General features: G+C 48.1%; 1 protein-coding gene across 2 annotated transcripts in view; it reads right to left on the bottom strand.

Moving 5' to 3' along the window:
• DCPS (decapping enzyme, scavenger) overlaps positions 1–17,435 on the bottom strand; it is a 36,793-nt gene extending 19,358 nt beyond the window's left edge. The window contains exons 1-2 of one of the 2 annotated variants that reach the window (XM_060104316.1): positions 17,204–17,435; positions 15,656–15,881 (exon numbers count right to left, since the gene is read on the bottom strand). In XM_060104316.1, coding sequence (XP_059960299.1) covers positions 15,656–15,881; positions 17,204–17,404 — 427 coding nt within the window. In that variant the 5' untranslated portion in view covers positions 17,405–17,435. The remainder of the gene's footprint in view (positions 1–15,655; positions 15,882–17,203) is intronic. The other variant, XM_060104318.1, reaches the window with a different exon arrangement.
• Positions 17,436–21,523: the final 4,088 nt, after the last annotated feature.

The following is a 21,523-nucleotide window of genomic DNA, read 5'->3' as shown; positions in this document are numbered from 1 at the left end:
CCTCCAAGTCTGAAAGCACTGCTCTGTGACCTTCTAGACTGCAATGCTGCTAAGAAGTCTGAGGTCATTCTGATCCCCAAACCTTTGTACTGACCTGTTTTTTCCTCGCTGTCCCCCATGTCCTGATTGTGTTGATGGGTCTTGGAGCGGGTTTATTTTCATCCATCGAGCTGGGTAAGTGTCAGGCCCCTTCAGTCTTGAAAATCATGTTCTTCAGTCCTGGGACTCATTTCTTTGATTATTTTCTTCCCCATTTTCTCTGCCCTTTCTTTCTGGAACACTATTTGCATATTTAACTTTGATTCATCTTGTAGTTTTTTTTCTCTCCCATTTTCTATGTCTTTCTGCTCTACTTTTCAGGAATTTTTCTTCATCTTCTCTTCTGTTTTCATTTCTGTTGCATTTTTAAAAATATTTATTTATTTTTTTGGCTGCAGTGAGGTCTCAGTTGCAGTACATGGGATCTTTAGTTGTGGCATGCGGGATCTAGTTCCCTGACCAGGGATCAAACCCGGGCCCCCTGCATTAGGAGCATGGAGTCTTACCCGCTGGACCACCAGGGAAGTCCCATTTCTGCTGTACTTTTAATTTCTAAGAGCTTTAAAAAAAACCTTCCTTATTGATAGTATCTTGTTCTTTTGCTTTCTATATACCATAATTTCTGAGATTAATGACAGTCTTTGAAAATTCCTTCTCCCTGTGTAGTTCCTGTCTCCTCCAAGTCTCTTTCTTTTCCTTCCTTCCTTTTCCTTGTCCTTTCTTTTTTAACTGAGGCATTACTCAAAAGTCTGCCACCTGGTTTGTCCACTCACTCATATGTAAGTTGCTGGCGGGAAGCCTGCAGATACACGAGCGCTCACCTGGAGCCTCATTTTAGGATTATCAGGCTATTCCTTTGCATGATGGAGCCCTCAAGAACTTAAGTCTTTTCTCTTGGGCTGGTCAGATTCCCCGTATGATTCTTCCAGTTTCATATGTGGAGGTAGGAACCTGACAGGCAGCATTCTGAGCGATGAGGAAGAGAAGGAGGTGGGTGGAGGGAAGGTGGCCAGGGGTCATCTCAACACTAAATGTGCTGACTTCCACTTAACCTTCTACGTTTTGGTATCATCACCCCACCCTCACCGGCACCTAGAATCTCTAGACCCATCTCTGGAAGGAGCAGTTACCAGTCCTGTGAAGCGGGAAACGGGATTTTGGCAGCCGTGGCTCAGATTCCCCTCGGCTGGCTCAGGTTTCCCCTCTCAGACCTGCCACGTCAGTTCCTCCTCCTCCCTTCACTTCCTTGGTTTGTCTCCTCTCCCTCTAGTCTTTATGGCTTAATTTTATTTAAAGGTAAGTCCTTTCATGCCATTTTTCGTGAGGGTTTTATTTATTTATTTTTATTTATGTATTTATTTATTTTTGCGGTATGCGGGCTTCTCACTGTTGTGGTCTCTCCCACTGCGGAGCGCAGGCTCCAGATGCGCAGGCTCAGCGGCCATGGCTCACGGGCCCAGCCGCTCCGCGGCATGTGGGATCTTCCCGGACCGGGGCACGATCCCGTGTCCCCTGCATCGGCAGGCAGACTCTCAACCACTGCGCCACCAGGGAAGCCCTCGTGAGGGTTTTAAAGGAAACAGGTGGGCACTTGAACTGCCCCCTTTTACCTGGAAGCCCAGGTTCCTGTCCTTCTGTCTCCCTTCGAATGCTTTATTTTTCTTCTTAGCTGTTTACTGACTCTTGACCTACTTGCTATTTATGGTTCCTCTCCTCTGACTGGACATCAGCTCCTTGAGAGCAAAGACGCTGTTTTGTGCACTGGGTGTTCTGTGCCTCAGACAGCACCCGACACGTATCGGGCCCTCACAGTACAGTCTACACAACAGAATATATGCCGCTTTACTCATAAAAGAGTGTGTGCGTGTACAACTGCACACACATAAGCACACACAGAAAAAAGTCCGAAATTCAGGACATATTCCACGATGGGACGTTATCTCTGGGCAGTGGAGATGTGTGTAACTGTAATTTTTAAAATTAGTTTTTTGGGGTATTCATTACATCTTCTAAAACAAAATACGGATCACTTCGTGACAAATATATTAAAAACAGAAAAATAAGCCACCCCTTAAAACTGAAGCCCAGGGAGGTTAGTAACTTACCCAGGGTCACACAACTAGTTAAGTGGTGGAGCCGAGATTGAACCTAAGAAGTCTGACTCCTCTAAGCAATAGTGCTTTCCCTGCTACAGGGCCATCCTCTTCCAGGCCTTCTCCTAAGAAACGTGTGCTGCAGCTACTTTCTCCAAAAAGCAGCCCTATCAGATAGGAGAGACACGATTCGTTCCAACGCCTCCCGGAGACACGTGAACAGCTGTCAGCAAAACCGAAGAGCTCAGTGAGGTGCCAGAGCGACTGGAGCTGCAGGCTGGGAGGTCCGGGAGGACGTCAGAGCAAGAGCCCAGCAACGTGATGCTCACTGCTCGCTGCAATGCCCCCTGGGATGCAGGGAAGCCGAAGCACGCTCCCCTCGGCGCCGGGGGCCTGAGGAACGGCCCCAGGGGATCCGCTGAAGCCAGATGCTAGGCTGGAACAGGCTCTGGAGGGGAGCACAGAGGGATGAAGACGAGCCCGCGGACAACAGGGAAGGACGGCTGCTTCGACTTCTGTGGGTGGCACCAACCGCCCTGCCGCCCACCCACCGTGACAGTGCTGGACGGTGGGGAAGGAGGCCCGGGGCAGGGCGGTCGCCGCCCTTGTGGGGCTCAGGGCAGCAGCTGTTTCTCTACAGGGATGCTGTGGCGGCAGGGACGGTCACACCAACACACCCCAGATGACAGCAGCCTCGTCCACAGCCGCTCCCTCTCTCCGCAGCCTGAGGAGCAGGCTGGTGTGCCCATGGCTGGCACACAGCTCCGTCCTGCCTGTCAAGACCCTTAATTAGGGTCTCCTGAACATCCTTCTCCAACAAATAAAACCAACCCTGTCCCCCACCCAGACACGAAAGCCCAACTGCTTTCAGAGGCAGGGCTACAGACAGGAAGGAGCAGCTGCCTTTCTTGCTCTCTGCCAAAGCTAGCTTAGCCAAATCCCCAGGAAAATGCTGTTGCACATGAAACATGAAAACGCAAACCACAGACAGTCTGCTCTCCTTCCCACACACATGTTCAAACAAGCCTGCTTTCCAGCGCTGCTGAGGACTTCTCCCCGATGAGGTCATCACTACGGCCCAGCCTGTGGCTTCTGCTCTCCCTCCATTGTCATGAGCTGGTTTCAACTTACCTGACCCAGATGTGCAGGCTCATGGGAGCAGGGGAGAAGCAAGAGCAAAGCGTGAGTGGGCTGGGAGGCCCATCCCACCTTCTGTCCACAGGAGCCAAGCAGACCCCCGGCTGATGGGCTGCCAGACCCAGGCTGGCAGGGCACCCCATCAGAGCACTCCTAGAGAACGTTGGCAAGGGGAGAGGCTGGTGGGGGGTCTCCCGGGACTTGCGTTTTCTTTCCTCCTCTTGGGGACCTCCCCTGGCCAGACAACACCCTCCCCAGCCCTGGTGTCACAGAGACCAGAGAGCGGGCCGGAGGCTGGAAGAGGAGGCCCGGGGCGGGGCGTCCATTGTCCCACGCTGCAGAACGCTGAAAGTACTCAAGTGAGGCCTGAAAAGACCTCCAGATCAAGGATAAACAGGGCTGAAGGGTGTGGTCGGGATCCTACTGGAAAGAAGCTTCAGCCGTCCCACAGCAAACCTCCGAACAGCTAATTACCTGTCTCAAGGAAAGCACAGAGATGCCCCTGGAGACAGAGGAGAGGCAGACACTGATTTTAGCAAGACCCTGGCTCCGGCAGGCTCCTCCCCGCCCCCTCTCCTTGGTCCTCCGAGACCCACGATGGTCAGGAGAGGGTCTGACAGGACCTGACCTGATGGCCCAGCCACAAATTCAGTGACTCTGAATGCAGCCCCAGGGGTTACATCCTTTAGGGATGGGAACTGCTGTGGCAGGACGGCTGCAGGGCGCACAGCACTCCACGGAGTTGCATCCGAACAGGAGGATGAGAGCCGATATCTAACGAGATAACGGAGCTGCCATCGACAGTCCTGGCGAGACCCTAACCCCACACACGGGAAGAAACTGTTCTGGGGCCCAGCGGACCAGACTCGAAGAGCTGTTAAGACTGACACTCAGGAGTCCCAGAAGACGGCCTCAATCTCAACTTCCGGTCTAAAGGCATCTCCTTACTTCACTCTGAAAGGGGCAGAGGTGCCAAGTCTCAGGGCACCTGCGTGCGCTGGCGTGAAGCGAGAAGGTGGAGGGCACAGGACACCCCGCCTGCCGGGAGCCCCGACTACCGGAATTCTAGGCCTTCGCTCACGGATCAGAACCAGGCCACCCAGGCTGAAGTGGAACCAGCTAACGCATGGGTAATCCGCCCTCGCCCACTGGTCCCGAGTAAGCTGACTTTCTGCTGACTCGAGCCTTAAGACTGCCGCAGAGTCTTGGTGCCTTGCCCCATCTGAGAGAGTGAGAGAGCGCGTGGTGGCCACATTTCAGGAGCTCAGGATCTAGCCACTTCTAAACAGGCTCTGAACGCAACAGCTTTTCCCAGCCTCGTGGAAGCCACAAGTCTAAACAGAGGACTGAACAGAGGCCTCTGCTGCCAGCTGGTGAAGGAGGAGATGGGGGCACGGAGGAGGCTGCGCCCGAGGGCTCTCGGAGCGGAGCTGGCAGGGGAGGGCAAGCGGGGCCCGTCAGACAGCTGAGAGGGAGGCAGAACCCGGATTCTGGGACGAGGATTTTACTCTGGTGGTAGGGACCTTTCCATCTTGAAGTCTCTGCTTGTTGTTATTCCACTGTCCCTCTAAGCCCCAGAGAGGGCCCTGGCTTGCTGGTGTCAGAAGCTCTGGAGCACCCAGGGAGAAAGGTAGACAGAAATCTGCCATCTTTCGGTGGCCTCTGCTCATGAAGAGAGACTCCTGTGGGCTGGCTCGCCTTTCCCCTGCCCCATTAAAGAAGCCCCATTTCAAAGCCCAGCTAGCTGAGTCCGCTCCGCAGCTCTGTTCACACCGCTGTCCTCACCGGGAACAACCTTCTGCCTTCAAGTCTCCAGGCGTGGGAGGAGCTAACTGTGCACGGCCCACCCCGCCAGCTCCCAGCATCACCCCTCCGTGGCCACACACTCTTGACCAGCGTCTCCCAGGTATGTCTCTGCAGCTAAGTGTAAATCTCCAGAGTTTGGGGTCTGCATATTTGGGGGTACGCAGTACTTGCTGATGAACCGACAAACCCCATACAATGAGGGTCATTCAGGCTGTGAAGTAAGGACACAGCCAGAGGCCCCAATCCAGGCTAATCTTTTGGTCTGCTTCTTTGTTTGGTTTGTTTGGGGGTGAGGTTAACGTCCTAAAAAATCTCTAACGGAGCATCACATGATTATATTCTCCAATAATTCAGAAGTCTAACCCCTAATCCTTTATATTGACATAAACACCAATAATAGTTTGGTGCTCATTACTCCAGTCTTTTCTTGAATGAATTTACATATACATGAACACATGTACATAGAGGTCTATTTTTTAAGCACCAGAGGGCTGAGTCTTTAGGGGTTATCTGTGGCCTCAGCGATCTCCCATGACAGTCCATACAGACCTCCTCCCTTCTTTGTAACAATCTCCTTGTAGCCTAGGCTGCGTACGCACCATGCCTATTAACCCTTCACACACACAGGGTCACTTAGGTTGGTTTTGGTTTTATTTTTCATTTTTTCTATCACAAATGATGCTGCAGTGGACATTCTGGCCCCTCTTTGTGACGTGTATGAGTGACTGTCTAAGTCAGACACCTAGAAGTAGAAACGCTAGGTCAGAGGGACACAGGTTTCAATATCTTATGGATCTGGCCATGTCTGACACCCCACCTACTACGCATGAGCACCTAGGACTTGCTCTGTGCAAGGGAGTTTGGGAGAAACAAGGTGTCTGCCTCAGCTCACCAACACCGGCTCCACCTAGGCATGGTCTCAATGGGGTAACTTCTTTATGGCCTAAAGCTCCCTCCACCTACAGAGCCCCACCCGGCATATTGACACACATGTGGAAGGTGCCCATCTCCTATTTAAAAATGACTCTCAGGCCGTTTCAAAAACCCACTGCAATGGCAGTAATGACATACAAATAGGAACAAACCCGTAACAGCGACAGGAACAAGAGCAGGGAAGCAGCAGAGGGTAAGAGAGCGCAATTCATTTTCCGAAGTCAGGAAGTGGAAGGTAGGCTGTGAGTGGATGAGACCGCACTGAAGGAAGCTGAAGCCTGGAGCGTCCAATGGGCTACACGGAGGTGACTGCCAGCCTCACCACAGGAACCAGAAGAGGATGTGGGCTCTCAACAAGCAGGGACGGAGGACAGGACGGCAAACGACGCTGGAGACTAGGACCAACTAAAGGCCCCCCTCTAGAGAAGAGCTGTACCAACTGGCTCCATCCACTGCCCACCTTCATCCTAGGGGCAGGCACTTAATGCAGATGAAAACAGAGAAATGTGCTCCAAAGATATTAACCCTTGGGCTGGAGCAGGGGTAGGAAAACTCTTCTTAGTTTTCTTTTCTTTTTTTTTTTAAACAACTCTTGAAAAATGTAAAAACCATTCTTATCTCATGGGCCATACAAAAGGAAGCAGGCCAGATTTGGCCCATGAGCTATGCTGGACAAGAGAGCATGCAGGCTCCAGAGCACACACTGCTCAAACCGCACACTCAGGCAAGGCCAGAAGGCCGACAAGCCCCACTCCCCGTCTGCACAGCACTGGGCAGCTACCCACCCAAGAGGGGCCTACTGTGGAAACAGACCTACCTATCAGCTCACTAGACTATCAGCCTGGTTCTTCATTTTTAAATACAAATGAAGTAGGAATTCTCTGGAGGTCCAGCGGTTAGGACTCTGTGCTTTTGCTGCGGAGGGCCCAGGTTCGATTCCTGGTCGGGGAACTAAGATCCCACAAGCCGCATGGTATGACCAAAAAAATTTTTTTAAATAAAATAAATACAAATGAACTAACATTCACCAGACACTGAGGGAAAAACAGCTGAGGGAAAAAAGAACGACCAAAATAAACAACCAGAACCAGATCCCAGAGGAAACGGGATCATTTAAGGGTCAGGAGATAATTTTTAAAACAATTCTAATTAGTGTGTCAGAGAGGGTCAACCCAATTTGGCCTCTGTGAAGCAAGAGCAAGACGCTGTGAAAATGAAATAATCAGAGGAGAAGAAAGAAGATTAAAATGGTGGCTCCCAAAGGAAAACCTTCTCTAGGAGGTCTGGAGGATAACATCAAGACCATCTACCAGTCTACAGAAAGAAAAGACAGGTGGAAAAAGGAAGAGAACAGAAAGAGCACATGGGACTGAAACCGTGCACCTCAGACTGGGACTTGAACCCACGTGGCCAGGACCCGAACCTGGCCAAGACCCTGATTGGGACTTGAACCCACACGACTGGAACTGGAACCTGGCCAAAACTCACAGTCTTCCAACTGAGATCACACACCTGGTTTCAGGACTTAATGAAGCTCAGGCTCTTGATGTCTCATTGCAGAAAGAATTCAGGGAGAGACAAAGTGATAGGTAAGAAGTGGATTTATTTAGAGAGAAACATACTCCACAGAGCGTGGGCCATCTCAGAAGGCGAGAAAGGCACGAGGGTATGGAGTTGTCAGTTTTTATAGGGGTGGGTAATTTCATAGGCTAATGAGTGGGAGGAGTATTCCAGCTATTTCAGGAAGGGGCGGGGATTTCCAGGAATAGGGCCACCATCCACTTTTTGATCCTTATGGATCCTTGGAACTGTCATGGCGCCTGTGGGTGTGTCATTTAGCTTGCTGATGTGTTACAGTGAGGCTCAAGGTCTAATGGAAGTTGACTTGTCCGCCATCTTGGACCCATTTGGTTCTAATCAGTTTATGTCATGTCCTCCGGCTATATCATTCTTTCAAAGGCTGTGCCCTGCACCCTTCCCTCCTGTTTCAGGACCAATCTAGGAAGTCTAACAACTAATAGGATTTCCAGTAAGAGGAAATAAAGGAAACAGAGAGAAGGAAATGATCAAAGAAATAATAGAAAAAATATTCAGAGTGAAAGGCTAACATAAGACTTTAAATTGAAAGGGTCCAAAAGTATCCAGCTGAGTGAATGAAAAAAAAAAAAATCCAACCTAGACACAGCATTACAAAAGCCCACTAAAGATAGAAGACATCTTATATGCTTCCAGAGAAGGCAACTAACAGAGCAAACAAATGACAACAAAAAGCGAAGTGAGCTACAGAGAAATGAGAATTAAACTGGCATTGGGTATCTTATTAGCAACAATGCTTTATTTAAGTCAAGAGATCAATGCCTTTAGTATTCGGAGGAGAAATACATTTAAATTCTGTATTCAGTCAAATCATAAATTAAAAGTGAGGGCAGGGACTTCCCTGGTGGTTCACTGGTTAGGACTCCGCACTCTCACTGCCAAGGGCCTCGGTTCAACCCCTGGTTGGGGAACTAAGATCCCACAAGCCACGTGGTGTGGCCCAAAAAAAAAAAAAAAAAGTGAGGGCAAAACAAAAGATTCAAAGTTTTCCTCTCATTTATTCTTTCTGAGGAAGTACTTAAGAATGTACTTCAGCTAAACAAGAGTAAAGCAAGAAAGAAAAAGACACAGCATCCAGAAGACAGTGGATCTAACCCAGGAAAGCAGCTGTGGAAGGGAAGTCTGTCGAGAGCTCAAGGCACGCCTCAATAATCAGCTCTCCAGATTGGAGAGAAAAGAGAAGAGCATTTTGGAAACAGTGTTTCCAGAAGGAAGGAAGGAAATACATAACTAATTATTAAAGTAAATGACCAGGTAATTTCAAAAACAGAGTACAGGTCCTCCTCACCTTATGATGAGGTTACATGCAGATAAACCCATCCCAAGTCGAAAATGCATTTACTACACCTGACCTACACCATACCTCCGTCTAGCCTACCCCGAACGCGCTCAGATCACGAACATTAGCCTACAGCTGGGCACCACCATCTAACACAAAGCCTATTTTATAATAAGGTGTCGCTATATCACGTAATTGAATGCTGTACTGAATGTGAAAAACAGAATGGCTGTCCGGGTACAGAATGGTTGTAAGTGGTTTGCTCTCGTGATCTCGGGGCTGCCTAGGAGCTGTGAAATACAAGTACAGTACAGCTGACAGAGAAGCTGGGGGACAGCAAAGGACAGAAGAGGTGCTGGGAAGGGAAGGCCAGAGGCTTCTCACTGATACTCTCCCCCAGCAGAGTGATACAACCTACAGTACATGGAATAAGGACCAAAGATTTCGATATATTTAGGATTCCAAAGGCAATTAAGAAAAAAACCCTGGAAGTAATAATATAAACATCAAAAACTGGGAGGAGGAGGGAGGGAGGGTGAGGAAAATGTAAAGGAGCTAAGACTTTCATCTTGCACTGTGGGAAATTGATACTGTCAAAATTGATAAATCAAGAAAGAGTTGCATAAGCATATTACTCAGTTAAGTGTCTAGAAGAAATCACCAGAAGCACTAACCCCAGAAGTTGTCTTAATGGTAGTTACTTCTGGAAGGCAGAACCAGGCTGGGTCAGAGTGGTACCAGAGCCTGTCTCTACCTAGATAAGCCTCTGTGCTATTTGATTATCTGGCCGTGTGACTGCAGGACTTTGATAAATGCCCCAGCCTACCCCAGACATTCTTATTCAGTAGGTCCAGACTCTGTATTCAAGAAAGCTCCTCAAGCAATTCTGACGACTAACCTCTGCATCCCATTCAGAGCTGAGAAATGATGATTTTATGACCTCATCTGATACCAAAGACCCCTGAGGTAGGCTAGTCAGCTACTCGATTCCTCATTTCTCATTCAGAGAAACTGAGTCTCAGAGCAATTCCGTGATATGGCCCTGAGCCTGGGGTATTTCTCGTGTTGGATGATGCTGGCGCCCTTCCCCACCCTGCTCTGGTGCTGTCCTGGCCAAGACCTGTCTGGCAAGGCTTCCCCTGCTGGTCACGGTTCAAACTGCACTTGTCCTTCAGCTCAGCTGTGCCGGGAGGGCTGCGGAGGACACCCGAGGGGACGGGGTGAGAGGCCTGTGCCAGTCGGTGCTGAAGCGGAGCCACGGAGCCTGGTACCGGCCCTGTCCTCCAGTCGTTGGAGGAGGCCACATGCCACCCTCCTCTGCCCGCTGGCACTGTCCCGAGTGGGCACCGCACAGCACAGGGCTCCCTCGTCCGCAGAAGGCAGAACAGAAACAAACGTCTGCTAGTGCTCCAGACCCAGAGGAAGGCAGGAAGCCTTAATCAAACACTTTTACTTGCAGCAACAGTGACTAGAAACCAAACTTGAGAATGAGGGCAGAGCCCTATAATGCACCTGGGGACTATTCTTAGTTCTTCCAAGGACTTGCCAGTTTTTCTTAATTTTTAATTGGGAAATATACTGTAAATATTAAATGTGTGTGTGTATATATAACACACATATGTATGTATATATACACACACACACATTTTACATACACACATATATACACATATATACACACACATATGTACATAAATATAAAATATATACTGTTTAAAGACCTAAAATAAAAGAACATCCATGCATGGAGCACACAGCCCAAGAAACAAATATTACCCGCAGTCTCTGCCCTGCCCCGCCAGGGATAATCACTTTGCTGAATTAGGGGTTAATCATTTCATTTTTTGTCTTCCTAGTTTTATGGGGCATGAATGCATCCCCAAGCAGTGTACTGTTTAGTTCTGCTTGTTTTTCAACGTGATCTAATCGGAATCAAGGAATCATAGGGTGAGTATTTTGTCTTGCTTTTCCGGCTCTATGCGTGTAGAGCCTTCCTTCCTGACATGTGTAGCTGGGTGGAGAAGTCGTCCAGTGCAGGATTTACTTACCTACTCTTATTGTTAGTTGTTATCTGGACTGTTTCTAGTTTTTTCTATGCTGCCAGGAAAACTCTAATGGGAGTGGCTGACCTTTTAAAATGCCTCTCCTCTAGAGCCCCAGGTTTTGCCTCAGTACAGAACACCGGGCCTGTAGCTAGAGTTCTGGGAGTTCCCTGCAACCACGAGAAGATGGGATTCCCAGGGGTCCCTCTGCTCCCTGGCCCGGCCTCACTCACACACAGAAGCCTTCTGCTCTGAACCTGAGATTCCCCACCCCTGCTCTAACAGCAGGGAAAACAATGGCCTTTTTAGAGGCAGTCCGGGTTTCTGAGTCACACCCCTCTCCCTCTATCTGCCCCCTTCTTCCCCAGGTAAGAGAACAGAGTTCTCAATGAAAGGGCTCCATTGACGGGCCACAGGGCGTGAAAGCCTGAGAGCCTGAGCAGGAGGGGACCAGGCTCTGCCCTGCCATCTGGCCCACATGGTCCTCACATTTGCCACATGGCTACAGGGGGAACAAAGGAAACCGGAACGTGGTCAGGGCGAGGCACGTTTCCCTCTAGTTACATATATTGTTCCATTTAAGGCTCATATAATTTGAAAGGTGGAAGAACAACAACAAAAGATGACTAATACTTCTGAGTACACACCATATGCCACTGTGCTAAGTGCTTTAGATACCTCATCCCAGTGGGTCATGACCCATGAAGGTGGTGAGGAAATTAATTTAGGAGGTTAAGACCAGCATCTAAACAAAAAGAAACAGAAAAGACTGGAATGAAGATGAGAATACTAGAGCATGTCCCATACACTAAGGGTAAGTACTGTTTTGTGAATTCTTTCTGTACCTTATATTCACATCTATCTGCACTGGGTCACAATGTAAACTATATCTATATCTCTCACTGTGGATAGAGGCTAAACAATCTTAAAACACCCTTTCTTGTCTCATTTATTTCATACCCCTCCTGACGTAGGTTCAGTTACTAGCCTAATTTAACAAGGAAATAACTGCAGCTACTTGCTCAGCTTCATCTGGGCCACACAGCTCAGTCACCAACCACCCACCAGCCTCGCTGCTCTGTTTCTCTTTCCTCCCCCAGAACACACCCCGCAGCCTCAGCCCAGGGCATTCTCCCCGCCCCTCTCACCAGCTCTTTGCACAGCTGGTCCCTTTCCATCCTTCAGGCCTCAGCTTGGGGGTTGTGTCCACAGAGCCCTGGTCCCCAGCCCGAGCAGCCCCTCTCCTGTTCACGGCCGTGTCGATGTATCTCCTTGTTGCCGTCTGCCTTCCCCGCTACGACCCCAAAGGAGGTAACGTCTGACGCCCTCGCCTGTGTGTACCTGGCAGCAGGCACTCCCTCATCTGTGGGTTGAATACAGACACTCAAGTTCCCACAATTGGTAAATGGCAAAGCCAGGATCCCAGCTGGGGGAGGCCGGACCCCTTGACCCCTGCACTATATATGAAAACTACGAAACAGCACCAGTAAGTGTTAGCGCTTGGTTGGGTTGGACTCCAACGCCCGTGCTCTATTAGGTCAACGGGGCAGGGGGGCCACGAGGGCCTCGCTGAACAGCCTTTTGTGGTCGGCTGAGGACTTGGAAGGCGTAAGTGGGGAGACAGCAAAACCTCAGGCTAGAAGAGAAGAAGTCTGCCAAAGAACAGAGAAATACCAGAAGTCATCAGAGCAGCCAGCTGAGACATGAACTAGTGACTGGGACTGGAGAGGCGGGGCCAAGCAGCCTGAGGACCAAGGCCAAAGGAATACCCTGGCCATGCTGCCACCTTGTGGCTGTGGAATGCTTGGCCCACAGGAAAAAAAAGAGAGGTGGGCTGGTCTGTGGGTTCATTCTTCAGGGGTCATTTACTGAACACCTGATGTGGGCCTGGCTGCTGGGGCCTGGAAATGAGTTTGACACGGCTCCAACGTCCAAGGACCGCTGTTCCCTACACCCGGGCAGTGACCCAACCCTGAGAGGTTTACTGCCCCCTTTTCACCGTAGCTTGTGGGGTGCCCCCTCCCCCAAACAAGACTGAGAGGGCAGAGATGGCCTCTCATTCATCTCTGAAGCTCCAGCACCCAGCACAGGGCCCAGCACATCAGAACAGTCACAGTGGCTACAATTTAATATGTGCTAAGTGCTTATAAAGAAGACAGCGCATCAGTTCTCACATTTTACCTCTGAGGTACCTACGAGACCACCAAATGGAGATGTCAAGTCAGTGTTTATTTCATGATGAGCCTGGGGTTCTCGGAGAGTTCAGAGATGGAGAAATAAATGTGAACACCACCCACAGATGTGTTCAAAGACCAGGACCTCTCGACGAGTTCTGTGTGCATGTGACTCACCTGGGGTTTTTGCTAAAATGCATATTCTGATTCTGCGGTCCGGAGCGGGCTCTGACAGTCTGCATTTCTAACAAGCTCTCAGGTGATACCAATGTTGCTGGTCCACAGACCACACTCTGAGTGGGAAAAATCTGGAACAGAAGTTGACAGACTATGGCCAGAAGGTTAAATCCAGCCTATGGCCTGTTTTCCTACATCCAGCAAGATAAGAGCAGTACTTTGATTTTTAAAAAGGTTAAAAAAGGGGCTTCCCTGGTGGCGCAGTGGTTGAGAGTCCGCCTGCCGATGCAGGGGACACGCGTTCGTGCCCTGGTCCAGGAAGATCCCACATGCCGCGGAGCGGCTGGGCCCGTGAGCCATGGCCGCTGAGCCTGCGCGTCCGGAGCCTGTGCTCCGCAACGGGAGAGGCCACAGCAGTGAGAGGCCCGCGTACCGCAAAAAAACAAAACAAAACAAAACAAAAACAGGTTAAAAAAGAAAAGAATATGTGACAGAGACCACTAGCGGCTCACAAAGCCTCATATATTTCTCTCTGTTCCTTGACGGAAAAGGTCTGCCAACCCCTGATCTGGTATGTCATCCAGGGACAGGAGGCACAGCGAAATGAGAGAGGGATGAGGGTGGAGCCCTGAGCCAGACGGTTATGACTTCCAAGTTGCCGTGCCTAGTTTCAGTAGGAAAAATAAGAGTAGAATGCACTGTTTGTGTGCTTATACTAAAAAGACAGCGAGCCCTGGAAAACATGAGCTAAAACCTGAGGCTCCCAGGTAGGAGTGTGCAGCACTGGGAAAGAGGTGTAGACATCTTCGGGGCTGAATGGGGACGAACACCTGTCATCTTGATAATCCACTGCCTCTTGCAGCGCTTATCCTGGAAAAAAATGACAAAAATAGAAAGACGGGGCAGTAGCCACCACCAACTGTGTGCAGCACCACAGAAGTACCTGTGCTGAAAAAAATAACATGAAAGGGAGTTCTACAAGGTTGCTCTGTGGAGCAAAACCTTCTGAATTTTGCATGAGGGTGGGGAGGGTGGAGAGAGAAAAGGGTAAGGCAAGGGCAAGGGGTGCAGCAGAATAACGGCCCCAGAGCCTGTAGTTTGGGGGCTGCCCCACGTCGTGTTTGACCATAGTGTTTGGCTACTGTCATGCTTCTGCCACGCTGTGTTGACGACTATGTCTGCTTAAATGTCAGCGCCTGAGAAAGCAAATACAGCCGTCCATTTCCATCAACGGGAACCAATCAATCTGGGCTTCCAGCCGTGAAAAGTTTGCTTGTCTCACATCAAGCATTCACATATATTTCCGAAGGACAACAAGAGAACCCTTTCTCGGGGGTGCAGAAAAGACTAAGTCTATCCAAAAGACGGTGGCAGGATATCTGTAAAGCCAAACTGTTCTTAAATGCTGGAGGACAAATAAAGACAGAAGGATATTATAAAACTGTCCTGGGCTGCAAAGCACATCCCAGAATTTCCTGGTTGGAAGGAACCTTCAAGGTCAACCAGGCTGCCTCATGCTTCCCACGAAGCTGCCTCCTGAATCTAACCGTCCAAAGGAGAAAAGCTCACATCACGTCTGGCTTTAGGCATGGAATATTCTTCTTCTTCCTCTTCTTAATAAATTAAAAAATACTTGCGATCAAAACCAAATCACTGTCTTTTAACCCACAAACTCCTGCCCTTCTCAAGTCCTTCCTCAATCACACTGTCTCCCCCCCTAGAAAGTGAGTTCCTTCAGGGAACTAACTGATCTTGTGGCACCCAGCACACTGCTCATTCCACAGCTGCGTAGTGAGCAAGTCCTCGGTTGACTAAAGATCTCAGTTTTTCTGCCACCTTTTTGCTGTGTCATCTTAGACAACTTCCTTAACCTTCCCAAATCGCATTTTCCTCACATGTAAAGTCCTATCACAATAGGGCTATTCTGAAGATTAAATACAATGACACATGTAGAATACTTAGAATGGTGGCTAGCATAACAGTAAGGGTTTAATAAGTGCTGACAATCATTATTATTCAATTAGTAGATGAAACCGTTCTATCCTACGAATCACACTCCCACCCCAAAACACATCACACCAGAACTGGGTTTCTCAACCTCGGCACCATTGCCTTTTCTTTGTTGTGGAGGCCCATCCCGTGTTTTGTAGGATATTTAGCAGCATCTCTGGTCTCCACCTTCTAGGTAGCAGCAGCACCCCACCTCCCCAGGTCTGACAGCCAAAAATGTCTTCAGAGATTGCTAAATGTCCCCTTCTTCCTCCACAGGGAACCACTGCACTAGAATATGCAAATCAGTTGTGGAGTGGTCACCACACCCCCTAATTCCCCACCATCCCACTCTCCCCACAGGCAGCCACCTCCACCCCACGTGCTCACCACTCAGTTGCCTTGGAGGGAACAGGTGATAGGTGCTGTAGATGTCATTGGAGAACTGCAGCTGGAGCTCAGGGCTACCTTTCAGGAGCTGGGCAACGTGGTCCACCTGAAATGGTGTCTTCTCCAGGATCACAATGGCATCCTCTCCGTCCCCATCCCCAGAAGCCTCATTCACCTGTGGGTGAGACACCATCAGTGGGCCCAGGGGCAGAACCACAGGTGAGGCCTGGAGAGTAAAGGTAAAAGATGTAAAAGCTCCCAGGGCCTCTGCAATCCCAACACCTGGGATTTCCTTCCCTGCAGTCCTCCCTCTGGGGAAGTCTAGCCGATGGCACCCATGTTTCTTCTCCCAGAGAAGGCATCTCATCAACCCAAATCCTTGTGGCAGCTCTCACATCCTCCTTCTAAAAGATGCAAAACCTCTCAGCTGTCTTCTATTTTAGGCTCACAAGGCCTCTGTCAAATCCTCCCCATTTTACAGACGAAGAAACTGAGGTCCAGAGAAGACTGCTTGCCCAAAGTCACACGAATAGTCAATGTTGAAACAGAAACTAGAATCTGGGTATCCCAACAGGCTTCTAGGTCGAAGGTTCTCATGGCTAAAATCTTCAGCAGGTGCTGCAGACTGAAGACAGGTAGGGGTGAGAGAACCAGACAGAACCTTGTAAAAAACAAGTTGCAGGGACTTCCCTGTCAGTCCAGTGGTTAAGACTCCACGCTTCCAATGCAGGGGGCGTGGGTTCAATCACTGGTCTGGAAACTTGGATCCAGCACCGCCAAAAAAAAAAAGAGAGACACAGAGAGGCATGGAAGCCTCGGCCAGGTCCCCCTGATGCTCTCAAAAGTGAGAGCTCCTGCCAGGAGTTCTGGAGAACCCTTGGACAGCATCCTCACTAGTTCTTGAGGTGGTCTCCAGTCTCTCCTCAGCCCCTGCTGGAAAGCTGAGTACATGGCATTAGAGGCAGCGGTGTCTGCCTCCTGGAGACCAAGGATGGTAACTTTCATCACTACGTCCCCTGCACCCAGCTCAGTGCTGGCCTGTCAGCACGTGATATGTGGAAATGAGTCAACAATTTCATAAACTGTCTCCTCGGTTGGGGCTGGAGTTCTGTACAGCAAGGATCAGACCTCCCACAGTCTCTATGTCCCTACCTGGGGCCTGGATGAGCAAGACCGTCCGGCAACACTTGCTGGGTTCCTAGCATCTTACAGGTTTAATGAATGTCTGATGAATGCTTAGGGACTTCAACATGTGATTTTGGATCGGCAATACACTCTACAAATGTTAGGGTTTTTTTTAGTAAAAGAGGAATTAGGAAAATTAATCCTACGCGTGTTAATTCCCTTAATTTCACAGGTAGTCTTGCCTCCTCCACGAACTATCCCCCCTGCATTTTAGTGCACTCTGCCTTCCCCGCTCCCCACCGAGGAATGTGCTTGGTATTTTCCGAAGAATCTAAAAAAAAGAAAAAAAAAAAAAAAACGCCTCCGAGGCGACGATTGGGTCACTCCTTCCCGCATCCCCTCCCCAGGGGTGCCTAATGGTACCTTCCCGTGTAGGAAAATGATTTTGTCCCGCGCAGACTCCCTCAGCACTTTTTTCACTCTAAAGCCGGAGAAAGGTAAGCGGACAGGGGCAGAGGTTCCATTCCCAACGCCCGCTTCTTTCCCCTCTGTGCTGAGCGCCTCCACCTCCTCGGCATCCACTTCGCGCTTTCTCTTGTTGGGCTGCGGCGCCGCGTCCGCCATGCTGCCCGGCGGGAGGTGTGCGCCTGCGCGCACCCAGCCGCGGCCCCGCCCCTCCCGGCCGCCTCCTCCCACCTCCGCCAAGGGGCGGTGACTACAACTCCCGACGTGGTCCGCGCCGGAGTCCGCATCCCTTCCGGCCTTAGGGAGCCTCGGAGCGCTGATCACTGGGATCCGCCCGCAACGAGCGTTTTAATTCAAGTTACCTCCCCTTGGTCCCCTGGTGCTAGCCGGCCCGAGTGGAGGCTGGTGCTGAGGGCAGCGAGAAGGCAACAAGTCCCTAAAGAGGCGGGCTAGAGAGGCTGCAGAGGAGAGGGCTGCCCCAGCCTCCCAGGGGCAGGAGCCAAAAGACGCCGTTTGGACTCTGAATGCGTTGACACTTTGGTTGAATGCACATTTTAATCAGAATTACACCCACATTGATTAGAGTGGAAGGGATGTTTCGGAAATAAATCTGTTGAGCCAATCTCCTGAGAAACCTCCGCGCCATGAGAGCGAAGTGGAGGAAGAAGCAAAGGCGCAGGCTCAAGCACAAAAGAAGAAAGATGAGGCAGAGGTTCAAGTAAAATCGTACACCCATGGAGGCCACAGGAGCAGAAACAAGGGAAGCCAGAGGCCAGGGGTGCCGGTAGAAATTGTTGGGCTGCATACCTACTGTCTAGAACTTGTCTCAGTGGATCTGGAACATGTATGCCCGTTCTGATTGCCTCGACAACCTTTGAGAGACCCATCTTGCTCACATCAAAACGGCCCCTTTTGTTCCTTTGCCCTGGACCTGTGTCACTCTGTACTAGTTCTGTTCTCAGTTGCGGCTGAATGTAATGTGTACAGTAAATCATCTCTTTTGCTATCTTAGCTGAAGAAAAGAAGCATACACTTGGCCCTTGAACAACACGAGTTAGAACTGCAGGGTCTACGTATACTCAGATTTTTTTAAAATAGTAAATACTGCATTACTACGTGAATCCACAGATACGGACGGGTCCAGAAGGTCAACTGTAGAGTTGTAGCTGGTTTTCTACTGCACTGAGGGTCGGCGCCTTTAAGTCCCACATTGTTGGAGGACCAACTGTATAATTCTAATTAGAATATGCATAAGGTCAGAATTCTACTCATAAGAGGGCCTGGCTCAAGGAAAAGATGAGCTCATAGGGAGCCTCAGCCCTCCAGAGGACCTGCTGGAATACCGGACAGCAGAGTGTAAGGGACTTTTACAGCAGTAAATCTTCACTTGGCTTCAGAGGCATTTGTCTGTTGATAATTTTTTAGTTCAGCTTGTCTGGAAACATTAGAAGGCTCTGCACTGTCCTATCCAATGGCAATTAGCCACGTGTAACTTTACATTTAAATTAATTAGAATTAAATGAAATTTAAAATTCAGTTCCGCAGTCATATAACCATGTTTCAAGTGCTTGATAGCCACGTATGGCTCGTATGGCTCGTATGGCTCGTATCACATTGGACAGCACAGATGTGGAACATTTCCATCACGACAGAAAGTTCGACTGGACATTGCTGTATTAGAAGGTTGTTACTGGGAAGCCCTAGTCTATAAGCATCAATCCTTCCATTTTCTTGTGGAATCTCAAAACTTCTCCCTTTTATTTTACTTATTTATTTGTTTGTTTAGTTTAGTTTAAAGAAGGACTAGACACTTCCATTTCAGGTAGTATGACAGACTAGATATTCTAAAAGCAATCAGCTAAAAACACCTAAACATTCTGGATGCAAAATTTAGAACATCCCTTTGGTTACATTCCTGTGCTCCCAAGAAAATAAAATTTTCAGAAACAAAAAATGTGGGAGCACAAATCTATAGAATAGTAAGTGGGTATTGAAGCTGAAGTTCTAAGGGTGATGGCTTGTTTCTAGAAATCTAGAGCCTCGGGCTTTAAAATATGATGTTTAAGGTGCAGATCTGGACTCATGCAAGCGAGGAGTTGGAAGAGAAAACTTCCCAGAGAGCCAAGATCTCTAAAGGGCCCCCACCTCAATGAAAGGGCCAACTACTTAAAAAGTAAAATAAAAGCTGCCCTACTAAAGGAGACAAGATGTTTAGGAAACTTATCTGCCTCAACATCTGGCTCCGGAGGGGAGAAGAAAAAAAAAGACAAAAAACCCTGAAAATTTGTAATCACAGGCCAATCTCCATGCAGGTTTAGAATTCAGATTCATACTGCCTACATGATCTGGGAATTCAAACTGAAAAATCTATTTCAGCCAGTTTTGTATTCTTCACTGTTTATGCCAGATTGACTCCAGAAGAAATGAAAAATCGAAATAGATCTATAACTCTTTAAGACACTGAAATTGCAGTTTTAAATCCGCCCCACTCCCCCCCTTGCAAAACACGCTAGGTCCAACTGGATTTACAGATTAGTCTACTAAACATTCAAGGAACAATTAATTCCAAGCTTTAACTCATCAATGAATAGAAAAAAGGGAACACTCCCCAATTATTTTAGAAACCTGATATAACCTTGGTAACAGAGCCAGAAAAGGATAATACAAGAAAGGATAATTATGGGCCAAACTTACATACGGATATAGATGTAAAATCATAAAGAAAATGTTAGCAATCTGAATCCTGCAATTTAAACAGAGGTAATAATACATCACGATCAAGATAAGTTTACCCCAGGAATATAAGACCAGCTTAAAATTATAAAATCTAATGTTATTCACTGCATTACCATTTAAAAGGGGGAAAAACCATCATTTCAGTAGATGCAGAAATTTTAGAATATATTTCAAACCCATTCAACATAAGTAAAACTCCTAATCAACTAGAAAGAACAGGAAACTTACAGCTTGTTAAAAAATATGTACCAAACCCAAAACGTACAACAGATACCACATATAGTGATGAAATGTTTGAAGCATTCCCTTTGAAATCATGATTTAGACAAAGTTGTCACTTTCAATCTCTTACTGGTGGTCCTAGGCAGCAGAGAAAGACAAGTTTTTGTTTTGTCTTGCAAATTATATGATTGTCTTTATAGAAACCCAACAAAATCTATAGTCTATGGAATAAATAATTCAGTAGTTTGCTTATATTAAATCAATATGAGGGACTTCCCTGTTGGTCCAGTGGTTAAGACTCCACGTTCCCAATGCAGCGGGCCCTGGTTCAATCCCTGGTTGGGGAACTAGATCCCACATGCATGCCGCAACTAAGAGTTCGCATGCCGCAACTAAAAAAAAAGATCCCGCATACCGCAACTAAGACCCGGCGCACGTAATGAGAAGCCCACGCACCGCAACGAAGAGCAGCCCTCACTCAGCGCAACTAGCGAAAGCCCGCACACAGCAATGAAGACCCAACGCAGCCAAAAACAAATAAATAAATTTATATATAAAAAAAAGACCCGGTGCAGCCAAAATGAATGAATGAATAAACAAATAAAAATATTTTTTTAATTAAACCTTTTACAGTAGCAACAGAAAATACGATGTACTAAGCAATAAATCTCATTAAAAATGTGACTGACCAATATGGAAAAGATTTATAAAGTTTTATTGAAATACATGGATAAATGGAGACATGCCATTTTTATTAGGTGAAAGATTCAATATCATTAAAACATCTGTCCTTTCCAAATTAATCTCTCAACTCAATGTAAGTCCAATAAAAATATTAACTGGCCTTTTCCTGGAATCTGACTAACTGAATAAACAATTTATATGAAAGAGTAAAGGAACAGGAAGGGTGGAAGTGATTTTCATGATTAAGAGGAATGGGAAGAGCTGACTATTAAGTTATCCAGGTTTACTAACAACAACAGTATGTAAGCCACGCTGCCACTGACACAGGGATACATCAACAGACAAAGGGAGGAGGCTGGAGAACCCAGGAGCAGACCCTCACGTATGACAACTATAACAGCAGTGACATCACAATCAGTAGGGGAAGGATGGACTAGTCAGTAAATAATGGCTATTGAAATGGAAAAAAAAAAAGTATCTCTTACTTATAAACCAAGAGCAACAAAAACAAACCCAAACAAAACATCCAAGTGGATTAAAGACCTAAATGTGAAATACTTCCAGAAGAAAATACAGGAGTAGGGAAGATTTCCTAAAGAAGACACAAAAAGCACAGACTACAAAGTAACAGATAAA

The sequence above is a fragment of the Mesoplodon densirostris genome, chromosome 7, assembly GCF_025265405.1.
Source record: "Mesoplodon densirostris isolate mMesDen1 chromosome 7, mMesDen1 primary haplotype, whole genome shotgun sequence".
NCBI classification, from domain to species: domain Eukaryota; kingdom Metazoa; phylum Chordata; class Mammalia; order Artiodactyla; family Ziphiidae; genus Mesoplodon; species Mesoplodon densirostris.
This window is presented reverse-complemented; position numbering and strand designations above follow the sequence as displayed.